The following is a 12,035-nucleotide window of genomic DNA, read 5'->3' on the forward strand; positions in this document are numbered from 1 at the left end:
TCTCGCTTAAGTGCGGTGCGGCTGGTGAATGCTGGGAGAGCCCTCTTGCGGGCTTCCCAGCAGTCTTCATGCCCCGTGAATTCACCCATGTGGCGTCAGAGTCAGAATCCCACCCACAAGGGACAGGACCAAACGGCACATGCCAAACTTACCCGGTATCCACCGGCATCACGGGATCCACCGGCCACCCCAGCGAGGCCACAGCTGGGCGCCATTCAGCACTGGTGCACACAAACGTAAACCAAGTGGAACGGCACCTGGGGGGTCTGCTGTGCCATCGGAGACCCCTGGGTGATCATGGTCAGTGCAGGGTGGTTCCCCGAAACATGGAACCTTGGCATTGCCCAGATGGCGCCGTCACGCTGGCAGGAGCATTACCCAGGTGCCAGAGTGGCAGTGCTAGAGTGCCAACGTGCTAGGATGGCTCTGCCAAGGGCCAAGTGGTGAGGGGGGTCATGCCCATGAAATGAGGGTAGGGGGGGTTTGAAGGGTGGGAGAGTACATAATAGGTAAGTAGGGGCCTATGGGAGGTTGTGGGGTGATGGGTGGGGGTCCTGAAGGTAGGTGGTGCTGTAAGTGGGCTTGGTGGGGCCTGAAGAGAAGGGACACCCAAGGACCTCATAGCAGGGCGTCCTCACTTGGGGTGTGGGGGGGGTCACATTGCCAATGGGTGGCGGGTGAGGAGGATCCACAAGCTCACTTTGAGATTGGGGCACCCTTTCAAAATGGCAGCCCGATCTCAGAGTTCAGCCTCCCAGTGCTAAAAAAAATTCCAAGTGTGGGCCAAGCCAGTGAGAAACTCCCCGGGGCCCAAAAAAGGTGACCGAGTGTCATTGAATAACGGTGGGAACTCGCCGGCTGTTTCAGGGAAAATCCCTGAAAAACCCGCCTCAAATGAACTTTGCAGTTTTTTTGGAGAATCACGCCCTACAATTCCATTGAATGAACACAAATATTCTTTAAGCAGAGCTTGAATGCGTTGCAGTCAATCTCAATTACAACTTGTATTTAACTGGATGGATTAGCATAGGCTGCTGTACGCTATTCCTGGTGCAAGGTCTGAACAGGTCATTTTTAGCAGTTACTGGCTATCGAGCCTTTGAGCATCGCTACATTTAAGCCAAGAAATGACGAGACCATTTTCCACAAATATACTGTGAGGTGCGGAAGAAAGTGACAGATGAGGTGTAATTAAGTGCAGGCCGGGAGGGGAAACGGTCAGTAATGTCTATTTTGGTAATCAGCTGAATAATTAACCAACAGCGGGCAATTAATCACCTTCAATAAATTACTACTTTTTACAGTCTTAATTTGTAACTTCAAGAATTATACTTGTTTAAATGTTTAAAACCCATAGAACTGCTTGGGTTGCTACAGTAACGCATGGAGCACAAACCTCAAAAACTGCTTCTTACAATCTGCCTGTTGGACCAGTAGCTTATTTACGGGAGGTCACACAGACATAGACCACTGGCCGAGACTCCAGAAGAAATTGAATAAAGTGTTGTTTATTTGAACTATTGGAAACTAATCGGATAAGATGACATTGGCAGGCAGGGAACACGAATGTGGCCAAACTTCAGCTACCAATTAACATGGGGAATATTCCTGCTAATTGCTAAATGATTCTTTCTGTTCTTTTCAGCCTCTGCTGACAGCACAACAGCTGGCCTCCGCTGTAGCAGGAGTGATGCCAACCAGCAATCCTGCCCTCAATCAGCCAATTCTCATACCATTTAACATGGCTGGTCAGCTTGGCAACCAGCAGGGCCTCGTCCTCACACTGCCGGCTGCCAATTTAACCAACATCCAGGGCCTGGTTGCCGCAGCTGCTGCCGGAGGCATTATGACATTACCACTGCAAAACCTGCAAGGTAAGCGCATTCACCGAACAACAAGCTTGAAATTTCCTTTTCCAGATTGACCAGCAGCTGTGTAACTGTGCTCACATATTGACAATTCCTTTTTGAAATTAATCTGCTTTCATTACTTTAAAATATTATCTAACATTGACAGTTTATGAAAATTCATCAGGAACACCGAGACATCTTTGATCTACTTTATATCTGAGGACCTTATTTTCACCGTATCAATGATAAGAGGGTAATTTGCTGTCAGATGTTGAAGATATTTAGCTGTCAATATCATGGACTGGCTTGAGCCTCAACTGACTAAAATAAGCTTATTTATGCTTCAGTTTATATTGCATCATGAGCAAAATAATGAGGAATGAGTTTCTGTAATTGATGTAGAGTTTGATACCACGGTGAAGAATCTTGTTCAATCATTGATGCAGCTCCCACTTTAGGGAATGTTATTCAATCATTAAAGTTGGTCCTGGTAATCGAGTTAGGCGTGCCTTTCAGTCAGTAGTCCAAAACCGAGCTTCATGGCTATTCTGTTCTCACAAGACTTGGACGCGATTTAACGGAAAAAGTTCTAAGTGTCAAATCAGGCGTGACTTCCTGGTTCTTTCTGATGTCTGAGCCGGTACTTAGCGCCATAAATGATCCCTCACGAGCTTCAAGGCAGACTGGCTGTCCCGTCAGCTGATTCGCTAACCAGGGGGAGCTGCTTTTAAATGCTCCTTCCGAGCTCACTCCCAGTCAGCACACAAGCATGGCACCATGCAGACCTGCTCCATGTTTCGGGGATGCTGATCTGGCCAGGATGCTGGGCGCCGTGGATGTGAGATGGGATATGCTATTGCCCCTTCGTCCCATGGAGACTGCCAGGGCCCTCTGGGCACCATCCAGGAGGAGTGGGTGCTGAAGGCCGACCCGCTGTCTGCCATCAGGGAGACGATGGTTGTATCCACCTCACCCGAACCCCCGCCCCCTTCTGACACCGGTGCATCTCAAGGTCAGCGGGCAGAACAGGGTGGCACGGTGATGCCAGTGACACAGGTAAATCGGCCAGGGCCACCCGGCTCCAGGCCCAACAGAGGACGCAGCCAAGGGTGTGCATCCTGGGGATACACCTAGACAGGCAACAAAGCACGAAAGATTAAGAAGATTGAGGATCACTGAGTGGGCACTGTGGGGGGGCATCCGTAGATAGGGACAATGAGGATTTTGAATATTCATTATTAAACAATGTTACATCTGATTATGTGTGAAGCCTCTGTTATTCTTCACAGCGGACCTGCCCGCACACCCAGCCCTAGCGGCCCTCCGCTTCCCCCACCCCCTGCCCCTCAGGCAGAGTAGTCCAACAACAAGAGCCCCCAATACATACCTCAATGGGTGTGAGCTGTCAGCGGAAAGACAGGAGTCAGACTTTGGCATAGACTGAGGAGCACCAGAGCTTACCTCACAGCGAGTTATCATCACTCTCCTGCCTTGTATAGTGACCCACTGACAGTACCGACAGAGGCCCATCACCCTGGAGTGATGTTACACAAACTCTGGGAGGGCAGGACAGGGTGGGTGCGGCGGGGGTGTGATGTGGGAGGATTGGGGAATGGTGGTGGAAGGGAGGAAATGGATGGGAGGGAGAGGAATGTGGGTGGAGTGGTCAATGGGGGGAGGGGGTGTTTCGGAGATTTGGGGGGAAAGGGGGGATGGACAAAGCCTCATTTTATGAGAAGTGGGCTAGGATGAGGGCCTCTCTGACCCTCCGGGCATGCCGGACCCTCGCTGCTGTCTGCCTCCTTCCTCCAGTTGCTCCTGCAGGTCCTACCCAGGCTCGTCCTCCAGCCCCTCCTGGTCTGGCTCTGCCTCAGAAAAGGCCGCATGTCCCTCCTCCTCCTGTCGCCCTGCTGCTGTGCCAGGTAGCGGAGGGCAAAGCAGACCACCACAAAGGGGGAGATCCTCCGGGGGGGGGGGGGGGTGTACTGCAGGGCAGAACCAGGCATTGGAACTGCATTTTCAGCAGTCCGATGCACCGCCCAATGGCAGCATGGGTGGAAGTTATACTGGGTACCGCCTCGATCTCTGGCCTTCGCACTGGTGTCATTAGTTAGAACCTCAAGAGCCAACCCAACAGTCTGGGATGGTCCTCCAAGATGCCGGGGATCTCCCAGTGTCCATGGATGTAGCTGTCATGCACACTCCATGGACAACGTGCACAGGCGTGCATGCACTGGAGTCAGTGGTCCCACACGGGTTGAACATTAAGGGAGTGGAACCCCTTCCTGTTGATGAAGGGCACTCCTTGATGCCCCAGTGCGCATAAGGTGACATGCGTGTCATCTATTACCCCCTGGACCTGAGGCATCCTGGCGATGGTGGAGAATTCTGCTGCCTGAGCATCTTGATGGGCTTAATATCGTCAGATGCCTGGCCATACAGGGCATTTGTGACTTTGCGGATGCACTTGTGGGCTGTAGCTTGGGAAACGTCACACAAGTCTCCGCTTGAGCCCTGGAATAACCTGTTGTGTAAAATTCCATGGCTGCGATGACCTTCCCGGCCACTGGGAGTGGGCGTCCTTCTCCCCCATGAGATGCCAAGTCCGCAAATCCCGGAGCCACGGATGCCAGAGCCGGCGCCTGCATCACCGCAAAATCTGCGACGATCGCAGAGGACGACCAGGGCTGCTGACCGACTAATTGCTTCATTTTGAATATAAACAAATACTGTAAATAGTTGCGACATGTAACGAGGCAAAACACTGTACTAATGTATACCGGGTACCACCATAACCTCAACCTCTACCACTGTATAACGCACCACCCCCGCCGGACTCTTTTTTTTTAACAGGGGGTGAATGTGGTAGTCGGTATTAGGGGTATTACGGTACCCAGGTTGATGCTGTAAGACCATTGGTGTAGGAGGTACCTGAGACAGCAATATCATTGGTGAAGCCTGCCTGCTGGTTCCGCCCAGTAAGGTGGAGTATAAGAGCCTGTGTCACCCTAGCAGCTGCATTCTGTACCTGCGCTGCTGGGGGAAACATCTAGTCCAATAAAGCCTTCAATTGTCATCCAATCTTGCTTCTGGAATTATTGATCGAGCATCAGGGGGCATTTAAAAATGTCGCTCCTCTAAACCACACAGTTCCCCTCTACTCACCACCCCACTCCCTTCCCGGCAGTGGCTCCACTTCAAAAATCATGTCCCGCAGAACCTTTGGCCGATTCCTCGCCCTCTTCTTCATCCTGGCCAAAACTGCGGCCCAAGAGTTCACCCGAATGCGGTTTATCAGCGCTTACATCCCCCTGGACATGGACCCCATGTGCTCTGCCCCAATGCAGAACAGTGATCCGGTGGACGACATCAAGGGGATCATCCTCCAACTCCAGGAGACCATCCTGCAGCAGAAAGAGACCATCGTGAATCAGAAGGAGGCCATCAGAAACTCACCACCAAGCTGAACAGATGCGAGAGTGGGAGTATGTCAGAGCCCTCAGTCAGTGAGCACAATTCCGGGCAGAGATTCCACAGCAAGCAGCCAGGGAGCAGTAGGAATACTCTGGGAGATCTCTCTCCGGCTCAGGTTGACACATTAAATCAACTTGGACAGAACCTACAGTCACTCAAAACACCTGGAGAATTTGAGGTAAATAGTAATGAAACTTCTGAATGTCGTCGAACTGGATTAGAACAAAAAAACACGTGGCGACGACCCAAACAGGTATTGTTACAATGACCGATTGGAATCGATTTGAGATTCGGCATACCAAATAGATACGACTTTTTAAAAACAAACTGAATCCCTGCAAAATGTTTGTCCAAGTGAAAGTTTGAATTGTGTGTGTGCGTGTGGTGTGTTCTTGATGATGACAACAGCAATACAATTCACCATCCAGACATGGAACTATATCGCTGTTCCTTCACAGTTGCTAGGCCAACATCCTGGAACTCCCTTCCTAACAGCACAGTGGGTTTGCCTACCCCACAAGGACTGCAGTGGTTCAAGAGGTTGGCTCACCCTCACCTTTTCAGGAGCAATTAGGCACGTGCAATAAATGTTGTCCTAGCCAGTGAAGCCCACAACCCATGAATAAATATAAAAACATCAACATTTTATTGAAGCGGAGGAAGTCCTGATGTTGGGCCTAAATCATACTTGGGTGTGAGGTGGGACATGAAAGTGGATTTTGCCATTCACATCCAATTCCCACCAATGCTGTCAGGCATGGGAGCTGACAGACAGGAGGAAATAGTGGAAGATGAAATACTTACTCCACATTTAAAAGGACAGTATTACACTTGGTCTTCAGGCATCATACAGAGTAATCGAGTTCCAGCTAGAGGACAGGGTGGCTTTGAGGTTTCATGATGCTGCCCTGCAGTGCTTCTCAAGGTGGCAAAGACATGGTACGAGATGCTTTTCCCTGTCAGTAGGGGAAGAGGCCTGCATGCCTCACCAGGAATGTGTAGCTGCAGGTTACAGAGCAAGTTAGCAGCCGTGGGGTGGTCACATGGACATGGTGGAGGTACCACAAGTGATGCACTGGCCGGCTGAGATCAGACAAGCCAAATGCGCCTCATTATATCAAGCTTGCAATCCTGAAAATCCCCAAAACACCAATGCAATGCAATAGCTGAACTGTGAGCGACCATTGAAAATTGCAACAGTGTACTGCGGTCACTGTCCATGTGGAGTTTGCACATTCTCCCCATGTCTGCGTGGGTTTCACCCCCACAACCCAAAGATGTGCAGGTTAGGTGGATTGGTCATGCTAAATTGCTCCTTAATTAGAAAAAATAATTGGGTACTCTAAATTTATTTTAAAAAGGAAACAGTGTACCGCAGTGTTTGTAGGAAAAGAGAGCTAAAAGGACAAAGGAGTGCAGACAAAATTGAGGAAGATTACCAGTGCTAGCTATGTTGATACCAATGGAAGAGACAGAAACGCAGCTGGGTGGGGTTTTGGCAGGGCAGCCTAAGCTGGGTGGGGTTTTGACAGGGCAGCCTACTGCTGAGGGTGGGTGGGGGTGGAGCCCATAGGGAGAGAGTTGCTTCATGATAGTGCCTAAGGCGCACCTTTGGCTTGATAGGCGAGAGGAATTGGTGGAAAGCACTGTTCCCAGCATCACTCTGGTCTCTTTCACAGTTCAAGTAGCAGATGGTGCCTCACTTACTTATGTCACCTGCCAAGTCTAAAATTTGACAATTAATTCCAATTATTTGTGAAGAATGCACTATAATTTTAACTGTGTACCATCTACAGCAGGAAGATGATCAGAAGGTAATTTGGGTATGTACCCATAGACTAGTGCTGGTAAGGAGTATATCCTCCAACCATCTGAAAAGAATTGTTTGGATGTGCCTCCCATACCAAGGCAGATGACAATTTATACTCTTATTGATCAAAGTTTTTATGCACCAATTCACCAATCACTACATGATTCCTTTGACAAAAGCCATTGCTAGATGGACCTTCAACTGGAGTACTCATGACAATGATAATCATTTTATCTGTCAACACATCATTAGCAAATTCATATGTATTATAGATATAAAACTTTGCGAGAGTCCCATGCCCAGTCCTTATCCAATTTTTCATAATTATATCTATAATAATTTCTCATCTTTACTGTATGTCAGTGTAGAATTACTAAATTTCAAAGACAGGTCAATGCAAGATGAAAACATTTTTGTCTTTCTCCTATACCTCTGGATCACTGTTTCTCAATGTCTTTTTCCCGGGACCCACTTTTGCCAACTGGCCGACCTTCAGGACCCACATCATGTTCACTAACCCAGTCTATCCTGAGTCAAGGCAGTGTTTTGGACACTAAAGTTGTCTTGCCCCAGTTAAGGGAGGGAAAGTAAATTATCTAGTTTTCCTGTTCCTAATCACTATCCAGAAGCCCCTGGTGCATTGAATTTACATCAGCATTGAGTGAGAACAGAATCAGACAAGCCTGTGATGTCCTCCTTTTAAAAAAGTTCACTGTCCAGGGTCGCACTTGAAGAATAGTTACTCATGAGAGATGCTGGTGGGCTACCAACAATTGTGAACCAGAATTCATGATGGGACACTGCCTAGAGAAAAAAAGAAGCAAAGGAAGAAGACTGAGGAGAGGAGAACAAACAAACATGTATCACTGGGAGAGAGCCATATGTGGTTCTTGTAAATAAAAAAAACAGATCTGAAGATAGTGATATTAAAATCCTGATTTATAATTTGTGTAAATGCAATTCAATTACTTAATGCAAGTTCATTCAATTTCAAAGTACACTATTAGAAACAAGTTAATCAATATTGATGAATGCTGACAGCAGTAAAACTGCCCCACAGACAACTGACAAACTAACTGTTCTGGTTGTCATTAATCAGACAGAATGGACATTGAAAAAGTTTCTCAGATATTAATTATTTTCTCCAGATATTCAATTGTGGCATTGTGATATGCGCATGTCTCGCCAACCAGAAGACATGCGATTACAGTCACTTAATGGAGACTGATGTCTGAAGTAATGTAGCTCTTGCTGCAATGGGACCAAATTTGCACCCCCCACCCACCCCCGCCCACAGTGAATGTTATTCCATGGTGTCGCTGACACACACGCTGCTGGGCCCTCAGCAGCAATCACACTGCAAGAAGATCTGCAGAAGATCTTTCAAGCTATTTGTCTGCAAGGAGACATTGCTGCCAAAGATGCCTTGGTGAATTTCTGTAGTGCGCCTCATATACAGTACACCCTGAGGCTACTGTGCATCGGTGATGGTGGAAGTGAATGTTGAAAGTTGTGGATGGGGTGCCAATCAAGCGGGCTGCTTTTTCCTGGCTGGTGTCAAGCTTCTTGACTGTTGTTGGAGTTGCATTCATCCAGGCAAGTGGAGAGTAGTCCAACACACTCCTGAATTGTGCCTTGCAGATGGTGGAGAGGCTTTGAGAGTCAGGAGCGTTACCCACTGCAGAATTCCAAGCCTTTGACCTGCTCTTGTAGCCATTGTATTTATATGGCTGGTCCAGTTCAGTTTCTAGTCAATGGTAACCCCCAGAATGGTGTTTTTTTAGCAATGATAATGCCATTAATTGTCAAGCGGAGATGAGCAGATATTTTATTGTTGGCGATGATCATTGCCTGGCACTTATGTGATGCAAATGTTACTTGCTGTTTATCAGCCCAAGCCTGAATGTTGTCCACGTCTTGCTGCATATCGGCATGCACTGCTGCAGTATCTAAGGAGTCTTCAGTGGCGTTAAACATTGTCATATTGATTAACAATCTTCAGCCAGTGTCCCCACTTCTGACCTTATGAAGGTGGATAGATAATTGAAGCAACGGAAAAGCCTAGGACACAACCCTGAGAAGCTCCTGCAGTGATGTTCTGGGATTGGGACGTCTAACAATCACAACCATGTTCCTTTGTGCTAGTGACAAGTTTCCCCTGATTCCCATTAACTTCAGTTTTATTAGGGTTTCTGATGCAACACTCAATCAAATGCTACCTTGATATCATGGAAAGCCACTGCCACGTGACCTCTGGAGTTCAGCTCATTTGTCTATGTGTGGACCAAGACTGTAATGTGGTCAGGAGTTAAGTGGCCCTAAACTGTGCATCAGCAAGCAGGTTATTGCACTGCCGATGACTCCTATCACTTTGCTGATGACCAAGAGTAGATTGATGGGATGGTAATTAGCTTGGTCCTGCCAACCAACAAAGTCTATTTTTATTTATATAAAAACAGAAAAGGGAATCTTTTGATTATATGTTAAGTGGGATATTTAATAGTATTTCGGTGGCGAGGGTTAACTGGCAACTAACCTGGGCTCATATATAGGGAAAGACTGAGGCTGCAATTGTTGGGTTGAAGGTGCACAATATGTAATTTTGATCTCTGTGAATAAAGGTTTGTTAGCGTATAAAGATTTTGATCCAGTATTCTATTACCTACTGCCTAGCTGTCTGAGTTATTCTTAAGTCTGAAGATTTCCTAAAATATTACAAGCCCCTGCCAGGTGACTATAATTTAGCACCAGGGGCGTCATTCTCCGACCCCCCGCCGGGTCGGAGAATCGCCGGGGGCTGGCGTGAATCCCACCCCCGCCGGTTGCCGAAGTCTCCGGCACCGGAGATTCGGCGGGGGCGGGAATCGCGCCGGTTGGCGGGCCCCCCCGCTCGATTCTCCGGCCCGAATGGGCCGAAGTCCCGCCGATAAATTGCCTGTCCCGCCGGCGTGGATTAAACCACCTTTTGAACGGCGGGACAAGGCGGCGTGGGCGGGCTCCGGGGTCCTGGGGGGGGCGCGGGGCGATCTGGCCCCGGGGGGTTGCCCCCACGGTGGCCTGGCCCGCGACCAGGGCCCACCGATCCGCGGGCGGGCCTGTGCCGTGGGGGCACTCTTTCCCTTCCGCCTCCGCCACGGTCTCCACCATGGCGGAGGCGGAAGAGACTCCCTCCACTGCGCATGCGTGGGAAACTGTCAGCGGCCGCTGACCCTCCCGCGCATGCGCCGCCCGGGGATGTCATTTCCGCGCCAGCTGGCGGGGCAACAAAGGCCGTTTCCGAAGCTGGCGGGGCGGAAATTCCTCCGGCGCCGGCCTAGCCCCTCTATGTTGGAGCTCAGCCCCCAAAGATGCGGAGCATTCCGCACCTTTGGGGCGGCACGATGCCCGTCTGATTGGCGCCGTTTTGGGCGCCAGTAGGCGGACATCGCGCCGTTTCGGGAGAAATTCGCCCCAGATCTTTTGCGCAGGGTGACTTTGAGGTGTGTGAAAGATCCATTTCTTTGCACGACAATTATAAGGCTGCAGCCTAAAAACGATCCCAGTCATCAAGGTTTGGCACATCACTAAAATCTGATCACCAACCCACCAAGATCACATGGACAATGAGCACAGCCCAAAAACCCACATTAAACAAAGTCACATGCAGCCTTCTACCCGGGTCCATTTGCCAAGTCCTGTGACGATGGAGGGTTGGCAGCAGGGGCAAGGCTGTGAAGCTGTGGGTCATAGGTCAAGAATCTGTGTAATGGTGACAGATGCATGAAGGCGCCTGTGTTGGGATGGAGGTCACTTTGGGTAGCAGCATCTATGACTCAGCAGTCCTCAGGATACCCACTGCTCACCCTAAATGGGGGCGGGGGGCTTGAAAACGCACGCTAAAAATTGGCTTTCCCCCTACCGCACCTTGGGGGATCATCACCTTTGTACTCAAAGAAAATTTAAAATTTTGCAACTTGTAATGTTGGAGCACTCATGGATAATCTCAAACTTGACAGTCCAGAAAGAAAACCGGCACGTGAGTTATCAAGACTCTGAACTGATTTTGCCTCACTCAGTGAGACCTGCCTTGGTGGGGAGTGGCAGCTGAAGGAATAGACAGGGGAAAACACCTTCTGCTGGAATGGAAAGGCTGATAGTATCTCATGTGCCCTTAGCTTTGGTTTTGTCATTGGGAATAGGATCTGGGATGCTGTGCCAAAAGCCCCCAATTGTATAAATGAAAGACCCATGGTTCTTCATCAACAGTTCTGCCGTAACCAATATGTCACTGCCATCAGCGCGCCTTGACTCCGTTGAAGATCTTATGGGAAAGTTCTATTCTGGCCTGGATTTATTTCTCTTTGCCATAAGATCATCCTTCTGGGAGACATGAATGTCAAGGTTGGCAGAGACTCCAATGCGTGAAGTGGGACTATTGGAAAAAATGGGATGGGAAAGCCAATGCAAAATGGCATTCCCTGCTGTTGGAGTGTACTCAGCATTGTCTCACTATAACAAACAACCTCTTCCACCAGAAGGACATATATAAAACCAGATGGAGGCATCCTAGATCATTGCATTGATACCTCCTGGCTTATTTCATGGTTTGGATGGAAGATCTATAAAACTGGATCCATACAAAGTTTGATGCCTGTTGGACAGGTCATAGACATGTTTGATTGGTGATAAACACCCACCTGGCATCAAGACATCACATGGCCCAGAAGTCCAAGAGGAAGAAGATCAATGTCTCAGCCCTAAAACAGCTGGTCTTAAAAAAGGAATTCCAGCTGCAACTCACGACCAGCCTGGAACTCTTCACACATCTAACTGCATTCTAGAACAATGGGATCAAATGAAGCACTAGCCTCCTGTGCCCGGACACATGGGGCTCAATATTGCTGTCACCAGAATTAGCTTGG

General features: G+C 48.9%; 1 protein-coding gene across 1 annotated transcript in view; it reads left to right on the forward strand.

Moving 5' to 3' along the window:
- pou6f2 (POU class 6 homeobox 2) overlaps positions 1 to 12,035 on the forward strand; it is a 953,197-nt gene that overhangs the window by 440,284 nt on the left and 500,878 nt on the right. The window contains exon 4 of the mRNA XM_072467231.1: positions 1,646 to 1,874. Coding sequence (XP_072323332.1) covers positions 1,646 to 1,874 — 229 coding nt within the window. The remainder of the gene's footprint in view (positions 1 to 1,645; positions 1,875 to 12,035) is intronic.

Source organism: Scyliorhinus torazame, chromosome 11, assembly GCF_047496885.1.
Source record: "Scyliorhinus torazame isolate Kashiwa2021f chromosome 11, sScyTor2.1, whole genome shotgun sequence".
Taxonomy (NCBI): domain Eukaryota; kingdom Metazoa; phylum Chordata; class Chondrichthyes; order Carcharhiniformes; family Scyliorhinidae; genus Scyliorhinus; species Scyliorhinus torazame.